A 20,230-nucleotide genomic window follows, 5' to 3' on the forward strand; every position below is an offset into this window, starting at 1 on the left:
GCTGGCGAGAGCATGCCGGAGGATCCTGGACAGGGACTGGCCTTGGAGCCTGGAGGCGGAGCCCGGCGAGAGAGCATGGCAGGGGATCCTGGACTGAACCTGACTGCGGAGATTGGCAGGAGAGCCTGACTAGAACCTGGTGACTGGACCTACCTGGAGACCGACCCTGACAAGAGGAACCTCGCCATGCTGATCAACTGAACGCTGTCTCCGTGCCCTTCCTTCTTCGCCGACTCCGTCTACACCTTTGGGGAACCCCTGGACCCGCTGGGGCAGGACCCCGGCACATGGCAGAAACCAAATGTATGGAAACTAAGAGTATAGAAACTTTAATTTTATGAGAGCCACACAAGCTATGGTGTAATTGTAACTTTAAATTATCTCTGAAAAAAGTTTATATTCTTCCAAGTAAACAGTTGAAATATTAAACAAAGTGTTGGGTTTTAAAAAAAAAAAAAAAAAATTGCATCCTCTATTATTTTCCCCACTATAGGAGTATAACTGGTTTGATTGTATAACACATCAAATAGAGCAGTGTTACTGTTTACATTACTGCCAGTATCTCTATTTGTAACAAATGGATGTCAAAATAGCTTCCTTTACAAGCTTGGTTAGTCTCACTGGCTTCTGGGCACGTCTGTCCCACCATCAGCATGGTTTCTCCTGTTCACAGGAACATGAACACCTACTGCTAAAGTGTGAAGCACTATAGAAATATAAGTGCTACTGTGTCACAGGTAGGCTCACTAAGAACTTGCTTGCAAAAATAGTGGGATGATGGTGAAGATATTATTTGGCTTACTAGAAACCAAACTACACCCTAATTTTTTTCCTATTATGCTTATTTCCACTTAATTAGTTGCCTTAATAAACTAGCATAGCCTAGTTAGGGCAAAATGCTCCTAAATAAATAAATAAATACGTGAAAATTTTCATTTCTCATTTTTTTCTAGTTTTACATTTGACCATTAATAAATTAACCTGATATTTTTTTCTGATTCCGTTACTCCAGTTTTTCATTATTTTTTCCAAACGTTTATTACTGTCTATGGTCTTGATGTTAAAAAGTCAAAATGTTTTGTAGAATTTTACCTGTAATAATTAGATGTTGTTTAATGTGCCAGTGCAGCTACACTGTTATATGCTGATGATATATATATTAATTCCTAGAGAAATCATGTCACCATAACTGCCAGAGTAAGTTTCAAATCACCAATAATTGTCATAATTTTATTTAACATTTCTATAATTGTAACTGTATTTCAAACCAAGAGAAGAGCGCTCTGGGTTCCCCCTTGTTAAGTGGACTAATCCCATTCATATGGGCATTAACTTCATGATATACTTACCTCCCAAAAGCCCTACCTATTAATACCATCACCTTGGGAGTTGAGATGTCAACATACAAATTTGGGGAGACACAAAGATTCAGCCCAATGCTCCATGATTAACATTAGACTTCCAAAGTCACTACAATCATTGGCATTTCCAGGCAGTTACATGAAGATTGAAAAGAAGTAGAGGACAAGGAATTTACTTTTATGCAAATCATGAAGAATTTGTACACCTCTCTCTGCACATGGCCTCTCTCAAATGTAAGGAACACTAGAAACTGTAGTCTTGAGACAGCCTCTTTTATTAAATAAGAAACAAGTGGATTTTAGAGGGGAGCAACTAGAAGTCTTCTATGGCCCAAACTCTAATCATGCAAACATGCATGAATACCCTTCTCATTAAACAACCAAACAAACAAAAAAAAAGATTCCTACCTTCTATCCAACAGAGAAAATCTAAGCTCAGTTCAAATATCTGCAACCAGCTCAAAATACAGAATCTCTGGAAAATATGCAGACCTCTACAATGGGTCTTGATGTGGTTTTTTGAAGTGTGGTGGCCTAAATAATATGTTATATTTCCTTCCCTCTCCCCCTTACAAAATGCCCAATGTAAAGCGGTGGAAAAGGAACAACAGAAACTTTTGGGGAAATACTGAAGGTTCCACAGGAAATAACAATTACAGAATATTGGCACGCTGAGATTAAACGACACCTAAGCAACAGCGTTGAAATGAGTTTTCTGATTAACGCATCTGACAGCCTGGGCTCTCTTTTCTGAAATTTTTTTGAGATTTACTGGCAGGTTCTTCCTCATCTTAATGGATCCATGGCCTTATCCTTGGCTGTATGTGAATCGGGTAAAGAAGAGCAATGCCCTCGCTGGGGACTTCACAGTTTTCGCAGCATGCTTCCTCTGGTGCATGTTAGGGACCTGAGGATTGTTCCAGGGCTCATAGTCTAATGGGAAGAGGCGAGGGCATCTCTGGGCAACACTCATTATTTATTGCTATTAGAAAGAGAAACCATTGACGTATCTAAGCCCATTAAGCCCCACATTTCTAAACCCACTCCCATTTTAAATGATAAAATTAACACATAAATCAGGCAGAGATAACTTCCCTTAGTCCCGTGCAATTCACTTTTGTTTCCTCTAGAAAAATGACTCATTCCTATTTGAGCATACACCTTTTGTAAACCTTCCTACAAGTAGCAAGGGTTACTAACAGGATTTGTTCCGTGTTCCCCTCCATAGTGCAAAGTATACACAAGCTTATAGGCTTACGGCCAAGGGTTCTCTGGCAATGGCATCACAATCGCCATCAGCTTTCTCTTCTACAGTACTTTTTCCTTGCATTCTTCACCCTCCAATTAAGTTAATGCCTCATGTTTGGGGATTTTAATGGCAATTCCACACTTCTACATACTGATTTCAATATTCAACTAAATTGTTATAACAGTGAGGTTTAATATTCAGTGAGGTAGGCAGTGGTTTAGACTAAGTCTGTTCCAGAGTGATCAGTTGCAGTGGTTCTCAACCTTCCTAATGCCGTGACCCTTTAATACAGTCCCTCATGCTGTGGTGACCCCCAACCATAAAATTGTTTTCGTTGCTACTTCATAACTGTAATTTTGCTACTGTTATGAACCGTAAGGTAAATATATGATATGCTATATGTGTTTTCCGATGGTCGCGACCCACAGGTTGAGAACCACTGAGTTAGAGACAAGTTCCTCTGATATTTCATTCCATGACTTCCTTATTCATTCCCTTTATTTTCACGGTAGATGTTAGATCATCAGTTTGAATGCATTCTACCAACTGAGGAGGTGATGGTGCACAAGTCCAAGATGAGGAGCTTGTTCTGAAATTAGAAATGGCCCCAAAGTTGCCCCCATCTCTCCTGTGCATATCCCATGACTTAGTCACAAGGGCACATCTACCTGCAAGGGTGGTTGGGGAGTGTATTTTTTGTCAATGTAAATTACTCTCCTATAGAAGAAATCGGGAGTAGTATTTGGATGAGCAAAGGTATTAATGCTGAGAGGGTTCATTGTGATTATTTTCCATGATTTTGCATTACCCATTACTTCACAAATATCTTACATGTTCCACTTTCTCCTTTTTAGACTTCTGAGAGTTCACCGTCCCTCTTGGTGTGTATGTATAATGTATGATAGATAATAACTGTCACTACTCTTCTTTTACCCCCTCTCTTATCTTCATCAATTAAAGTTGGAATCTAGTGAGAAACATAGTAATGCTACATAGTAGTTTTGGGGGGCTACTGGTCTTCATATAACACACTTTGGGAAACATAATCAGGCTTTCTCATGGAAAAATTATTGATTGTGAGGAAGGCAGGGAGAAGCGTCTAACAATGCCTTCATTTTTCTCTTCACCCCTAAAATGAGAATGCTGCTTTTCAAAGCTTAGTATTCTTAGGGCTGCCACTTCTTGATTATCCAGGGAATCAATGTAACAATTCTCAGGAATTTGCTACACATTTATAAGTGTTCTCAATTGGGTTGCATCATTCTTATTAAGACAAGCATGTAGGGGAAATGGGGGATACTGTAATAGTGTCAACAATAAAATAAAAAAGATAAGTGTGTGAAAGAAGAGATAAACATCCAGCCACCAGCCAATGGCCTTAGGTTTCTACAATCTGAAACCATTAGAAAGATGGGAAGTGCCATACATTTTTCCTAGATAGTTTGCATATAACTATCCTGGGCAAAGAAGGCTGGGCTAGGTAATCTTTGCATTAGCACTTGCCTTCCAGAAGATAAAAATGGCCAAACTTCTCTCTCTCTCTTCAATATATCGACTTTTCCTTTTTTGCTTCTCTTCACTTACTATCAATGAAATCTCAAGTTTCTAAATAAAATGAGACCTATGAGATTGGCACATAATTAGAGGCTTTTCTTCCTTCCTTCCCCCCTAACCCTTTGTCGTCTATCATCCACACTCAGCTCTTACATAATTTAGTTTTTGATATAAAGCCATTTCCTTGCTACACTTTTGTATACTAAAAGGAAATTAGTAATCTTAAGGTAATTGATAAATTCATAAATAAGATTTAGGCAGAAGACTTTAAATGAAGGAACTTGAGGTTAAAATACAGTGTATCATAAATATTAATAGATCCCTAAGTAAATCAAAATATGCATTCACTATCCACACACTAAGCTCAATTAAAATAACATCCACTTTTTGTATATTATTTTTAAAAAGTATAACTTGGGTACATTAGGCTACTCATGTAAATGGTGGCTAATCTTCCTCTGAGCAATATGATCGATTATCCCATAAAGATTTATTGAGCAGCTATCATATGCCAGGCATTGTAGACCAATCATCCTGGAAACAATACGAGCAAGTGAACTAAGGAGAGAACAAATCCTACGCCAGGGAGCTGTTACATTCTACACGTGGGAAACAGCCAAATAAGGGAGTAAACAAAAGTGTGTTTGTTGGTTACATAATATGTACATTAGTGACAGATAGTAAGGTGAACAAAGCAAGGTAAGGATGGGTGGATGCTAGTTTAGATAGATTAGTGAGAGAAACTCTTGCAAATGACATTTGAGTGGATTCTGAAAGAATAAGAAAAGAGACGGCTGCATGTTTAGGAAGTGTGTTCAGGTGGTGGGAATGGCTAATGAAAAGGTGCTGAGACGATAATGTTTGTTATATTCAGGAAGTCGCTAGGAGGCCAACCTGCCCTATGCAGAGTGAACCAAGGGGAAGTGGGAGAGGTCTATGTGTGCAAAATACGATTTTTAAATTTTTCCTAAAGGACTAGGGAAGCTATTTATGGGCTTTTAATAGAGAACTAATATGATCTAATTTACTTCTATGATAATGACTTTGGCCCTATGGCTCGATGGATAAAGTGCCGCCTGCGGATTGAAGGGTCCCAGGTTCGATTCCCATCAAGGGCACATTCCTGGGTTGCAGCCTTGATCTCTGGTGGGGGGCATGCAGGAGGCAGCCTATCAATGGTTCTCTCTCATCATTGATGTTTCTATCTCTCTCACCCTCTCACTTCCTCTCTGAAATCAATAAAAATATATGAGGGGACAAAAGAATTCCTTTGACTGCTATGCAGAAAATTGAAACAGAGGAAGCAGGGCACAGAGACCAGTTATACTGTGTTTATGTGAAAGACGGTGAAACTAACCATAGTCATAGCTGTGGAGATGTTTAGAAATGTTTAAATTCTGGATATATTTTGCAAAAAGTGAAAGAATTTGCTGATGGATTAGACATTAGAAGTGAGAGAAAAGGAGAAGACTCCACAGCTTTCAGCAAGAATAACACTAATTAAGGTGTCATTTATAAAGATGGAAAGCATTTGAAAAGCGCCAGTCTGAATGGGAAATATTTTTAAAAAAATTTATTTATCTTAGAAATGAGAGAGAGAAAGAGAGAGAGAGAAAGAGAGAGGGAGGGAGAGAGAGAGAGAGAGACATCTATCAGTTGCCTCCCAAACATGTCCTAACAAGGAATTGAACCAACAACCTGGGTGTGTGCCCTGACCAGAATTGAACCCACCACCTTTTGATGATGCTGAGCCACACCAGCCAGGGAAAATTTTTATATTTGGATATGTTAAGTTTGACCTCCAAATGGAAATATGCAGAAGGCAACTGGATATACGAGACCAGAGTGGAGGGGAGGTGCTAAAGCTGGACATATAATTTGGAAATCATCAGAGTAGAGATGGTTTAAAGCCATAGGAACAGATAAGATTGCCTAGGGAGTATCAATAGCAAAACAATCCTAATAACTGAGCTCCAGTAGTCTTCAGGATTAAGTGGCTGGGAAATAGAGAGTACCAGTAGAGAAGAATGAGGAAATGGAGTGAGTTAAGGAGATCCAAGAGAGAACATCTCAGTAGCAATTGAAGTGTTTGAAGGAGCAGAAAATGATCAATTGTGTTAAATGTGCTAACACAAAATGAGGAGCAAGTCTTGGCCATTGGATTTGAAAATGGCAAGATATTGGCAAAAGCTGTTTCAGTGGAGAAAATAGCCCGACTGGAATGTCTTCAAAAGCATGTGAAAGGAGAGGCAGTGAAAAAGAGTGAATGAAGTCACATCTTTTCAAGCAGTTTTGATATAAAGAGGAAAAGATAATCACTAGAAGGAGATCTCGGGGTGAAGGAAGGTTTTTGAGGATGGGAGATATAAAAAATGCTTGTAGGCTAATAGGGACGGTGCCTTAGTGGGGGAAACTTGCTGTAGGATGAACTGATGACAATTGTGGTGGGGGAAGACTTAAAGTAACTTCAGTAAGAAACGGAGGAAGAACTCCTTTTTTCTGTTACTGAAATGTAGACGCATCTACCAAAATGCTGAGTAAAAAGAAACAGCTTATATATTTGAGAACTACATGAACATGCCGTGGAAGGGCTAAAGAGGAATATAACCATAATTTCAATGTTTGTAAGTGAAGATGAAATTGATGCAACTTTTTAGGATAACAGCATTAAAAGGCATACACTGTTGACCAGATTGTCACCTTATACAGCACCTTTTCTTAGAAATATACCTTTTATAACTCTCCTCTTGACAAATTTGGAAGAGTACACTTGTATTTTAGGGGAAAATTGATTTATAAATTGAAAGAAGTACTGAGGTGGCATGAGAAAATCATAGCACTCCTTGTCAATAACCTGTTATTTTTCTTCCTATTTCTTTAGAATTCTGTTTTATGCCTACAGGTTATTGGGATACTACGTGAGCACACATTTGCTTTCAAATCCCATCTGAGTTTCTGGGTTGATCCCTCCTGATTACAGTAACATTGATTGCTGTCTAAATCTGTTGCAGTGTGCCTGAGTACTATGACTACGGTCATGGAGTAAGTGAGGATGCCTATGACAGCTACGGTAAGACCTTTTCTTTACTAAAACTGTGAAATCAGAACATTCATCAGTCACTGACAACTCAGAAATTACTTCTATCTTTCTCGCCCCAGTTTTTACAGAAGTCCAGACTCAGTTGATTTATGTAATTCCAGGGTGAGATTTGACATACAGAACCAGTGCCAGAAAATTGGACAGATCAATTTTGATCAATATTTCAAAAGCAATTATTCACAATCATAGATCATTTTCAACAGCAACAATAAGTATATCTGAACAGTGTCTTATAAGTTTCACTGTGTCCATTGTCTGACTCACTGATTTGACAATAATCATGTGTCTTTCCTGCTTTCAGAAAGATCATCAGAGTAATACACAATTGAAATATTTAAAAACTTTTAAGGGCAGATATTGTAGCTTTCAAGTTATTTTTTATAGTGTGTGCTATTCTTAAAATTGCCAGGTAATGCTTGGCTCATGAGAATTAATACTCAATAAATATATTAGCCTATAAAATTAATTTTAAAAAGTACATTGTTTAATTAAAATACATAAAACTTAGAATTAATTGTAATTCAATTCAGTAAGATTTTACTGAGTGCCTTTGAAACGTATAAATATAGTACATCACTTTAAAGGGTAGTCACTCATTTCTTAAAAGACATCTAAAGCAACTACAGTTGACCAACTTGAAAAACATTCATTTAAGGGTTTCCAGGCCCAGATTTTTATTAACATAATGCCAATGCCACTCCATACCCACTTATGGGAAACAATAAAGGAGACAATACATGTTCCTCATGTGGGGCTCCACATCATGAAGGTGTAGCCCTGCATTAGGATGGCATTTGGATGGTCCAGACATCAGGAGGACTTACACTCTACCTGGACCCGTAGTCGCCAAACTGACTAATTTCTCTCAGTGGAATATCACTAGGCTGAGCTCAAAAATAGGAGTAGAAAGGTAAACCAATATTACAATTGCCATTCATAAGCTGATTACTTATATATTTTTCCTCATGTATTGCTGTATAATAAATTGTAATATTAAGTATTTTTTATCTCCACTTAATAGTGAGGAAACTGAACCACAGAGGTTAAGTCAACTTCTGTTTTTATATTCTCATCAATGGTTAGAACGCTATTAATTAATTGTTGCAACCACACACAGGGTACCTCATGTAGCTCTGTGCTAAGCAACGCATAATGAGGATTAGAGGCCATGGAGATAATCATCATTATGCATTATATGTGTATCTATAAACCAATCCCCATTATTACCCTGCAGGGTACACACTCACATTGTCATCTGCATGTTACAAATGAGGAACTAAGGCTTAGGCCATGCAATAACCCGCCTCAGTTAAACAATCAGCAAAAGACATAGCAAGAATGTGAACTCAAGTTTGTCTCATTTTTGTTTCTGTTGTCGGGAGTTGGGGCAGAGTTCTGTGGACTGTGGGAGAAAGAGAACAGGATCTGGTACTTTAAACTTGAATTTGTTTTAAAGAAAAGATATTCAGCTTCGTGAGATCTTATCTAAATCTTGCCAACTGCTGTCCTACTAATCTAAGGGGATGAAGATTTTCTACAGTATTTCACAGGAAAAAAATAAAGAATTAGTAAACCATGAGCACCAGACTGAGAGAGATAAGGATATTCTTCAAAACAACTTAAACATAGTTTCAGAAATTATTGCACAGAAATAATAGTGGATGGACACCTTTGCATAGGTCCAGCCCAGTTGGTGAGCTACCATAGAAAGTACAGCTTTAATTTTGTTCTCTATATTCTTCCCTCATTGGAAAGAGGGATCAAAGGCATCATCTGGTCTTTATAAAGAACAATAATATCCCCAACCCAGGCCTTCTCCGAAGCCACATGCCTGGGCCAGCCAGGCTGAGCTGAGAGATTGCCCAACACCCCAGGGTAGCCCCGCCCAATACTGCAGCATTCTCTGAATTCAACGCAGCAATAAGTGTATCTCCATTGTCCCAGCACATTCTCTTTTTTTAATATATTTTATTGATTTTTTACAGAGAGGAAGAGAGAGAGATAGAGATTCAGAAACATCGATGAGAGAGAAACACCGATCAGCTGCCTCCTGCACACTCCCCACTGGGGATGTGCCTGCAACCAAGGTACATGCCCTTGACCAGAATCAAACCTGGGACCCTTGAGTCCGCAGGCTGATGCTCTATCCACTGAGCCAAGCCAGGTAGGGCCCAGCACATTCTTAATCAAATGGGAATCAAGCCTCTTATCTTGTAAGATTAGTTACTAAGGATGATAGATGAATAGGACACAATAGGGGCCTTTTAAAAATTCATTCAACTTTAGTTTAGTGCACATAAGTATTAACAGGTTCTTAGAATATGATGGTGTACAAGATAGACTTTGTCCCTCCTGGGTTCTACTGTCTGTCTACTGTTGAGAAACATGGCTACATATAAAAAAAAAAATGGTGCCATGTTTTAAACTGTGTGATGCAAGAGTTCTACAGAAGGTCAGAGAACTTTACTCTTGAATATTTATTTAATGGGTAACACATGTAAGCCATTGTGCTTAATCCTGGGCATACTGCAGTGAACAATCTCTTGCAGTTGCATGCTAATGAGAAGACATTATTTGCGCATCACTTTTAAAAAATGAAATTTCATTTGCAAAAGCACAGTTACTATGCTTTTTACACTTGTCACATCAACCTGAGAAAAATCACAACTATGAGCTTGACTGTACAGCTTTGCCTGGTGGGGATGGAGTTGATGATATATGACTGGGTAGTTGGTAATGAGATGAGATTTCTTTTTTTAATATTTTTTATTGATTTTTTTACAGAGAGGAAGGGAGAGGGATAGAGAGCTAGAAACATTGATGAGAGAGAAACATCGATCAGCTGCCTCCTGCACACCCCCTACTGGGGATGTGCCTACAACCAAGGTACATGCCCTTGACCAGAATCGAACCTGGGACCCTGGAGTCTGCAGGCCGATGCTCTATCTACTGAGCCAAACCAGTTAGGGCAAGAGATGAGATTTTTTATTCCAAATTCTTTACATTTTATTTTTTATTAAATTGATTGGGGTGATATTAGTTAATTAAATTCTGCACTTTTCAAATGCACACTTCTGTAATACATCATCTGTAAACTGCATTGTGTGGCTACCACCCAAAGTCATATCTCCTTCCATCACCAGATACTTGCCCCCCTTTATCCTCTATAGGCTAACACCATCTAAGGCAGCGGTTCTCAACCTGTGGGTTGCGACCCCTTTGGCGGTCGAACGACCCTTTCACAGGGGTCGCCTAAGACCATCCTGCATATCAGATATTTACATTATGATTCATAACAGTAGCAACATTACAGTTATGAAGTAGCAACAGAAATAATTTTATGGTTGGGTCACAACATGAGGAACTGTATTTAAAGGGCCAGAAGGTTGAGAACCACTGCCTAAAGCACTAGGGAAAAGTGTGTGAATACAAGCTACTGCTTCTCAGACCTAATGGAAATTCAGGAGCCACCGGCAGGAGATCAGAGCTTACCTCTGCGAACGATGGGGCTTACTTTGTTTTGGGGGGGTTTCTTTTGTTGTTGGTTTTTGTTTTTTTGTTGTTTTTGTTGTTGTTGTTGTTGTTGTTGTTTTTGCTGAGGAATGAGGCTGCTCACAAGCCAGGATTCCAACCTCCCTGGTTCAACCCATCCCCCAAAATCCTCTGGGCTCACTGTGGTCCATCTGTGGTAAATACTGGGCAACAGCGTAGGGTTCAGGGAACTCTGAACAAAAGTGTCTAAGTTTTAAATGATGCAGATGCATACTCATTTTATTTTTTAAGAGTTATTTTTGCCACAGGTGTTTAGAAATCTAAGCAGATACAGAAGTCTGACTAACCTAAAAATAAGTTATTTATTTTCTTACTGTAAAACTAATACAGTATAGAAAATTTAGGTCAAAAAAGAAGGAAATTTAAATCACCCTAAATTACACTACTATATTTATTTATTCTTTACTTTTTGTTATACATTTTACCAATTTTTAATCATCATGATACATATTTTATCTTAAAAGGGTTCACAACTTAGACTACTTTAGAAAAATTCATTTAAGATTTTTCTATCCTAATATATTTCTATCACTTTCTTTTTAATCTTCACCCAAGGATATTTTCTCCATTGATTTCTAGAGTGGGAGGGATGAGCAAGGGGAGAAGGAGAGGGGGAGAGAGAGAGAGAGAGAGAGAGAGAGAGAGAGAGAGAGAGAGAGAGAGAGAGAAACATTGAGGTGAGAGAGACACATTGATTGGTTGCCTCCCACACATGCCCCTACCGACAAAGGTATATACATGCCCTTGACCAGAATCAAACCTAAGACACTTTGGTCTGCTTTAAACACTAAGCAAAACTGGCCTCTTATTTTGTACCAATACAAAATACAGAGTTTAAAATATGTTCACATGTACTATCAGAATTAACTATTAATATGTTCAATTGAAAAGGAATAGTCCCTTCTTTTATGTAACCAAGAAACAAAGAAAATACTTGCATGTCAATCCATGTGGTCATGAGATTTAAATTTGATAACTTTCATACTCTCATATCCTACGTACATCGACAATAGAAAAGGGATCAGGTCAAACAACAAGGAAAAGTAAGTCCTCAGCATCATAACCTGGAAGCCTAATTAAATCAATAGACATTACGTGCACTCAGATTTTGGTATTAAGTATTATGTAGAGTGAGATTTAAGTACGGAATACTGGCTGTTCATCCTATGCTAGCCAAATAGGCAGAAGAAAAAAACTTAAATAAGTATGTGGAACAGTGATTTAAGGAGCCACTTATGTCATATATAGGTTGATGTTGCTTAGTTATTTTTCTATACCTCACATATTAACTAGTATCCACTTATAGATCATCTTTAATAAAGTCTGAACAATCTTTAACATCAACAACATTTATTCCCAAATGTAAATCTTGCATCTCCATTTACTTGTTCACTTCCATTTTGAATAATTTCTAACATTTGGACTGTATAATGGGTATAAATATTATATCTCAATGGAATGTCTGTATTTTTATAAAATCATAACCCCAAATCTCAGTTTCCCAGCAATACCATGGATTCAAACAGTATGTGGGGCGGCTCAGGTCAGTTTTTGCTGCAAACTCCCTCCTCTCCCTCAAGCTGGCGGAAGAACTGTGGGGCAAATTGGGGTATGGGCAAGGGAAGGAGGAATGCTGACCCGGATAATTGTGTGCTGCACTCAGAAGACTCACAGATGTATCGCTCATTCAGGATCTCTTACAGTGGTCGGCAAACTGCGGCTCGCCAGCCACATGCGGCTCTTTGGCCCCTTGAGTGTGGCTCTTCCACAAAATACCGATTTCTGCGCATGAGCCACGAAGTTTCAATCACACTGTACATGCGCGCCCGCACGTGGTATTTTGTGGAAGAGCCACACTCAAGAGGCCAAAGAGCCGCATGTGGCTCGTGAGCTGCAGTTTGCCGACCACTGCTAGGAAATGGCCTTAAATAAACCAGTAGAAAAATCCAGTCATTCACTTTGAATCTTTATACATTGTGTTGTGTGCATCAGCAGAGGAAGTAGTATTTGTCTTTTTGGGGCCTATGATTCACATTGAAAGAAATATGTCCACTTCCAAGAAAAACAAGTATCATTTGGGGCTTCAAAGCAATTAAATTATTCAAGATATTTGAAGAAATATAATATTAAATAGTATACTATTTTTCTTATAGCAATGTAAATATAAATGTTTAAATAAATATTAGGATGAAAATAAATATGATTATTATTTATTATATTATTTAATGTGTTAATATTTGTTAAACATTTCATTACTATTTACTAACATTTAATTAATGTTACATAATTATTTAATTAACACTTAAAATATTAAAATACTGGTAACTTGAATTTGTTTTTGGAAGCTGAATATTTGACTTACAGGAATTGCAAATCAGTTTCTGCATTTTAAAAATATTTCCTAATTTATGATTCATCACAGTTGTTTTGGATAAGTCTAATTAGGTCATAATTCCATAAGAGAGAATTTTAAATACAGTACATAGATCAGCTTGGCTAAGCAATGCTCCACATAAGAGACACCCTCTAAATTCTCCTGGAGACTGACAGCTAAGAACGGGCAGCAATAGTCTCTTCTCGGAGAAAAGAGCTGTTTATTAAAATGTATTTAATGTGTGAGCTGAAGAGCCAATTATGCATCCATTCTTTAGTGGCATTTTAGATGACAGCTGTGTGGAACCAAGGAGGATAATATTAATACACTGTCTTAAAATCAATGAAAGCAAAAAGAATTTTGTGTCGTATTCTAGGACATTTGAGTGCCTCACTTCAAGTCAATTGCAGAACATGAATGTATTAATTTTGTGCTGAGAAACTGGAATGATTATTCTCCCGGTGTGAAAATAAGCCCTACATTAATTAATCTGTAAAACAGCGAAGGAAAATGGAGCTAACTGGCCATCATGCCAGCCATGTGACTCCAGAACAAAGACTCTCTTTTCAATAGTAAATAGAAATACGAAGTTGAGGAAATGTGCTTTTACAAATGAAGCTGAGTTTTCTTAATATGGGCAAGATTTTATCGTTTTAAAAACTAATACAAACAATACATTTTTCTTAGGATTTATAAATATTGAAGTTGTTACATGATAACTTTTGAAAACAATACTATGATTTATTCTATTTGATTTTAATATAGGTTGTTGAATTTTATTTTTATCTGAAAGGATAATGATATTGCATTTTTAAATTCGGTTGTAAAATTAACTTAAAAATTTTAATTTTCTGTTTCTTACTATCTCAGAGGTTGCCATGAGGTGGATATCCAATCCAACTTGTCTTGATAATAAATGCAGATTATGTTGCCTAGGCAAGAAACTATCTAAAAGAGCCATGTGCCCTAGCACTATTTCATTGCTTGCATTGCTAATTTTGTTAACTGTTTCAATTATGTTTTGAATTGTGCACTCCTAAATTCAGCAGTTTCAGGCAAAACTGGAACCTGCTTGTCAGTATTTTAGATCAGAGATTTTTTTTACCTTAATTACACAATTAAGAATCACCTGGTGAATACTGAAAAAATACCAAGGTCCAATTACCACCTCAGATCAGCTATATCATAATCTTTGAGGATGAGAACTGGGTATTAGTTTTAAAGATTCCTGGGTGATCCTACTGCAAACTAAGGTTCAGAGTAAGTTTTAAATAGATGCATGCATGGGAGCCGGATGAAAAATAGCCTATGAACTTAATATGAATGTGCCATTCATTTGCATTATTGGAGGTCATACTTAAGTTATATGCAGACCACTTTTAGAAAATTTGGTATTTTGTAAGTAAACAAAATGGCCTAGAACCTGGCATTTTAAGTTAACATTTAAAAAAAACTATACAGTGAGGTAATGGAAATAGAATTTAGTCCCTTTTTGAACAATTGTGTGTTGGACAGTTAAATCTCAGACTTGACTTTGTCTAAAATGTGCCCAACGGATACAAAGTCCACAAAAAAAATTAGAGTCCACATGCATCTAACAACTCTCATGTTGAGACAATAAAACTAGCCACAGGAATGTTTATTTTTATCACTTTCTCTCCTGCTGAGTTCATGGTACAATCATTTTAACTGAGGGGGAGGGGAGAGTTGAGAGATCTATTGTCAGAATCTTGGGGTGAACAAATAATGTACAAAAAGTATATTCAACATGGTATAGATTTATATTTAGAATGTTGAAAGAAGGAACTGGTTTTAAAACACAAAGTACAGAATACAAAATACAAAGCTAGGAAATCACTGTCTTGCCCTCTTGGAAATACACCAGCTATGAAAGTATATACCCAGGAGATATGCCTCCTTAGGAAGTCTTCACATAATTTCCAGAGTTTGAGGAGATTTTGTGTTTACTGAAAGAGGTCATGGATTTTTAAAAAGAAACATTGTTTGAAATAAATATAATACACTTCATTTATCATATATGTCATTATTTATTGAATGACTCAATAGGGACTGCTGAAACTACGCCAGCTGAAAATATAACTATTATTATTGATGATTTATAATCAGTGTGTTTTTGTATTAAACAAATGACTTACATAACCAAACTGGTAACTTGTCAAAACTTTAGCTCAGTTGGTAACAAGATATGCCAGTAAAAAACAAAACAAAACCTAGACTAGATAGGTCAGTCTCTCTGGAGAAAGATCTCAGAAGGCTCTTCATGCTCAGTGGAGGGCAGGAGCAGCCAATAGACAGATAGCCCAGGAGGCTTTTGGCATTTGGAAGTTCTGTCAGAGATAGGTCCCATCATGGGCAAAGAACTAAGATTCGGGCTGCTGAGAAGAATGGGGAGAGCAAACAAGAGACTGGGTGAGGGGGTGTTTCATAAGTTAAGGGCACATGTCTGCACGAAACTGCCTTTCACGTCACAACCAATCACAGTCTGGGAGACCCCAGGCCACCCTTCCTTCTCACCAGCTGCCTACAAATTTGGCAGTTCCTACTACCCCATCAGGTCTGATAATTTGCCAGAACGACTCATGTAACTAAGTAAAGCGCTATACTACAAATCATAGTCTCATTATAGCAAAAGGATAGAAAGCAGAACCAGGCAAAGGGAGAGACACAAAAGGCAAGGTCTGGAGAGTCCCAAACGTGAAGCTTTTGAAATTTTCAGGCCTGCATTATTCTCCAGGCAGTCTGATGTTTAACAACAATGTATTGCCAACCAGGGAAACTCATTTAAGCGTCGGTGTTCGGAATGTTTTTACAGTTTCATTGTGTAGGGATGATTGACTGAACCATCTCAATATCTATCCCCCTCTCCTCCCCTCCCCAGGTTGGGTTGATATCACATGGTCAAAGCCCACCCCCTAATCTCATGGTTGGTCTTTCTGGCAGGACCAGCCCCCATCCTGAGTCATCTCATTTGCATCAACTATCAGGTGTGGTCAGAGGGATCTACCATGGATCCAGTTGCTCCAAGAAATTCTAGGGTTTAGAAGTCAACTCACAGTAGACAGGGACAAAGGCTAGCCAAAATATTTTGGGACACAGGTGGTAAGATGAGAGCACCGACCTAGGAAAGGTGACATATAGGCAGTTTGGGACAAAATCCCAGAGATTTAGAGCTAGTCAAACTGCCAATTTAACATTTCTGTGAGCTTAAAGCCTGATTTTTTTCTACCTCCCATGTGTTGGTCTGAGAATACACTGGGTTCATTTCTGTTCTCAAACATAGAAAGGAGGGACTTAGGGAGAGTAAGACAATCAAATAACTACAAATGCATTCTCTTCATCTGTGAAGCTTTGTCATCAAGCCTGCCTTCTCCAGTGAATTAAAGACATTAATGGAATTCTTGGAGAAGAGAATTATTATTTTATATCACCATTTTTATTCCTTCTTCCATTATTTCTCATAAAGTCAGTGGCTGAATTCTGTAGGCTTTTCATTGATTCTGGATTTTATTTGACAATAATAAAAGTAGTTTTTAAATCAAGCAGACAAGCTTCTATGTTGTATCCAATTATTATTCACTATTTTTTTCTGTACCTTCCATTTTGGAAATCCCTTCTCTAGCTGGCATCTCTTTCTCCTTTTTACTGAGATGAGATCTTAATTCCAGTCTAAGAAGATAGATATTTATTTAAATTTGAGAACTACTGGCCTGCATTACTTAACAGCTTCAAGATATTATATAGCAGAGTCAAGAATAAAATATAAACTTAAATTTTAAGTACATATGTCAGTCATTAATACATGGTAATTAGAAATTAAATGGTACAAATTGAGTCAGTTTATTATTAAATATAATAATCTGTAAAATGTGTAAGGTAGGGATTAAAACTGAGTAAGCAATTTAAAAATACCACCACTATGACCAAAGGGAAGGAATCTTATACTAATCACAACATATTTCTCTTACAGTGATTTTTAACATTCCAAATCATGGTAGCCTTGCCTAGGAAGCTAATAAAAATCACCCACTGAAAGCTAAACTACTTGGAATGCCATTCTTTGTGCAATTTTTTTTACCCTCCTGGAGTTCGTAATCAGAAACAGCAGTAATTCAAACAACCTAGGCTTAACACTAAAGATAAAATTGTAGACCATACTATGATCTGGAAATTAGGTATATGCATGAAGTAAACTTGGTGGTATTAAACAAGGGTGAGTAAATAAATGGAGATGGGTTAAGAAAAATGGCTCTGAGATTTCCATACCAAAACTTAAAAAAGAAACTGGGTTTAATTCCTAGGTTAAAAATTCAAGCCATGGCTACAAACCCACATTACACTAAACCAAAGTAAAGTTAATAGAGAAATACCAAGCATCAATTAGTTAGTCCATGGGTGTATTTCAGAACTTTACCCTCAAAAATTTTAATAATTTTCCTCATAATAGATTATTCATATATTTATCAACTGTCATCTTGAAGTTACACATTCATATTTTCAATATGTAGCACATTTTAAACATTTATATTTGTTGTTTATGTAAAGTTTGAACTTTGGAGTTAGTTGTTATTTATTTATTTCATGGTTAAAATGACCAAATGGAAACATCTACTTTCAAAAGCCACTTAGGAATTTCATATAAAGACTTCTTCAAAGATGAAAAGGATGTGGCTGCTCTTGAATAGAATTTTAGTATTTAGGACAACATCCTCAATAGCAAGAGAGGGTTTTCTTCAAAAGTTCCAAAAAACCCAGCCCATTTCTAGTTTATAAGATCCCTACCAGAAATCATTATCTTTCTTAAGATGAATCAAAAAAGCTAATCCATAAGCATTTACTAATTGTTAAGGAAAGTAAAATTTTTTTCAATACATTAAGTAAAGTGGAATCATGCATTTGCCAAAATTTAATGGGTATCTAAAATCTTAAATGGGTTTGTTCTCCTGGTTCCATCTCCAAATTGACTCTGAGTCTATTTCTTTGCAAAAATAAGATGACTTTCCTTTTGAGAAATATATTTTAAAATTTTAACTTTACCAACAACACTCCTGTATTTCCAGACCCAATAATTTTTTCAATGAATATGATAGAATACTTATACTTTAAGAGATCATTGTAGTCATCAACTCCTATTATCTAGAATGAAATCAGGGTCAGCTCAAGCTAGGCCTAGCATGGAATTTCTTGCTAAGGGATTTGGGTTTGATCTTGAATGTGCTATAAGAGCAATTGAACAGGCCTAATCAATTGTACTTGGTAATGTACCTCTACCTCAAAGGTAGAGAAGAGCAGAGAGTATATATACCTACACATACATACAAACATACACGCATAAACACATATACACAGTATGGAATATATATAAAACATATATATGATATCAATTAATTAAATATATAATAGTAATTAATATACAATGTTTTATACACTGAGTGGCCAGATTATTATGATCAGCCAAATTATTATGACCACCCCATCAGTACTTCATTGGGCCACCTTTTGCCTTCAATACTGTGGCGATTCTTCTTGGCATTGACTCCACAAAATGTTGAAAGGTGATGCGAGGAATCTGACACCATGCCTGATGAATAGCACTGTTCAGTTCTGTGAGATTTGATGGTTGTGGAACCAGCTGCCTGATGGCTCTTTTAACTTTGTCCCACAAATGCTCAATTGGATTGAGATCTGGTGATTGTGGGGACCACCTAGGCAAGGTAAAGTCTCCCTCATGTTCTTGAAACCACTCCTGCACAATACAAGCACCGTGGCATGGCGCATTGTCTTGTTGGAAGAAGCCATCTCCATTGGGATACGCCATCAACATGATAGGATGAACCTGATCAGCAACAATACTTAGGTATGTTGTGCTATTCAGAAGTTTATAATGGTCTGGCCCTCTAGCAACTTCAGTGCAAAATTATAGCTAATTTGCCTACAAACATCAGGTGGTCATAATAATCTGGCCACTCAGTGTATTTTATAATTATATATTTATATTACATATCATTTATTATATAATATGTTATCTATTTTGTAGTTTAAAATATAAATATTTCATATTGTGTGGTATATTATAACTATAAAATATATGCAATATTAATTTTATATATCTATATGCTATAGCATGGATAAAGTCATGGAAGACACAAAAATTAACTAGGTAGCTAGCTTTCTGGGTGAATATAATAATGGTTTGCATCATTTGCCAATGATAAACTTGAGAAGAGTATTAGGCAGTATGGAGAAAAAGGTAAGTTTAGTTTCAAAAAGTTGACTTTGAGACACCTGAAGAGATGTCTGACGGGCAGTTCGATATGCATGTCAGCAGCTCAGACTGTTTTGCAACAATTAAAATGTGTCATCAGAACTTAGAATAAGAGCCTCGCATAGGGGTCTTTCAACAAAGAAGAGGCTGAACTGGAATCCAAATGCAGCCCTGGAGGCAAGACTCTTGGGACTCCCACTGCGAGCGAGGAATCCATCTGAGGGAAGCCTGGGGCTTCCTTTGTGGGTACAGACTAGAAATGTAAGCTGCTTAAATATGATTAATGTATTCAATAAACAATTACCAGGTGTCTGCCATGTGCACAAGATTCTATAGTTGAGAAAGAATGTTTAGAAAGATCTAGTCCTTTATTATTCTCAAAGTGGATTATCTCAAGTGTTACTTTTTTTTAACGGGATATATCTAATTAAAAATTTGAAATAGTGATAAAGGCTGTAAATGCTTTCCACAGACTGATTGAATTTCCTGAGAGCATTAACTGAAGGTGCACTTAAGTTAACTCTTCTTGGAACATAATTCATTATGTTCATCTGTGAAAACAGATGGTGGTCATATATTTTTCCTTCAGTATTTTTCCCTTTTACCATCTGCATCTTAAAACAATAAACTCAATGATTATAAATAGTGGCCATACAAATTGTGCGGATGAAATAGTTGAACCATTAATATTTTTAAATGCTCAGAGCAGAGCAGATAATTCTACCATTCACTTTGAGTGAATGAACACCTAGATTTG

At 37.1% G+C, this 20,230-nt stretch overlaps 1 protein-coding gene across 1 annotated transcript in view; it reads left to right on the forward strand.

Moving 5' to 3' along the window:
* Positions 1 to 20,230, forward strand: part of KHDRBS2 (KH RNA binding domain containing, signal transduction associated 2) — a 503,504-nt gene that overhangs the window by 475,362 nt on the left and 7,912 nt on the right. Inside the window, exon 8 of the mRNA XM_059701296.1 lies at positions 7,176 to 7,234. Coding sequence (XP_059557279.1) covers positions 7,176 to 7,234 — 59 coding nt within the window. The remainder of the gene's footprint in view (positions 1 to 7,175; positions 7,235 to 20,230) is intronic.

Source organism: Myotis daubentonii, chromosome 6, assembly GCF_963259705.1.
Source record: "Myotis daubentonii chromosome 6, mMyoDau2.1, whole genome shotgun sequence".
Classification (NCBI taxonomy): domain Eukaryota; kingdom Metazoa; phylum Chordata; class Mammalia; order Chiroptera; family Vespertilionidae; genus Myotis; species Myotis daubentonii.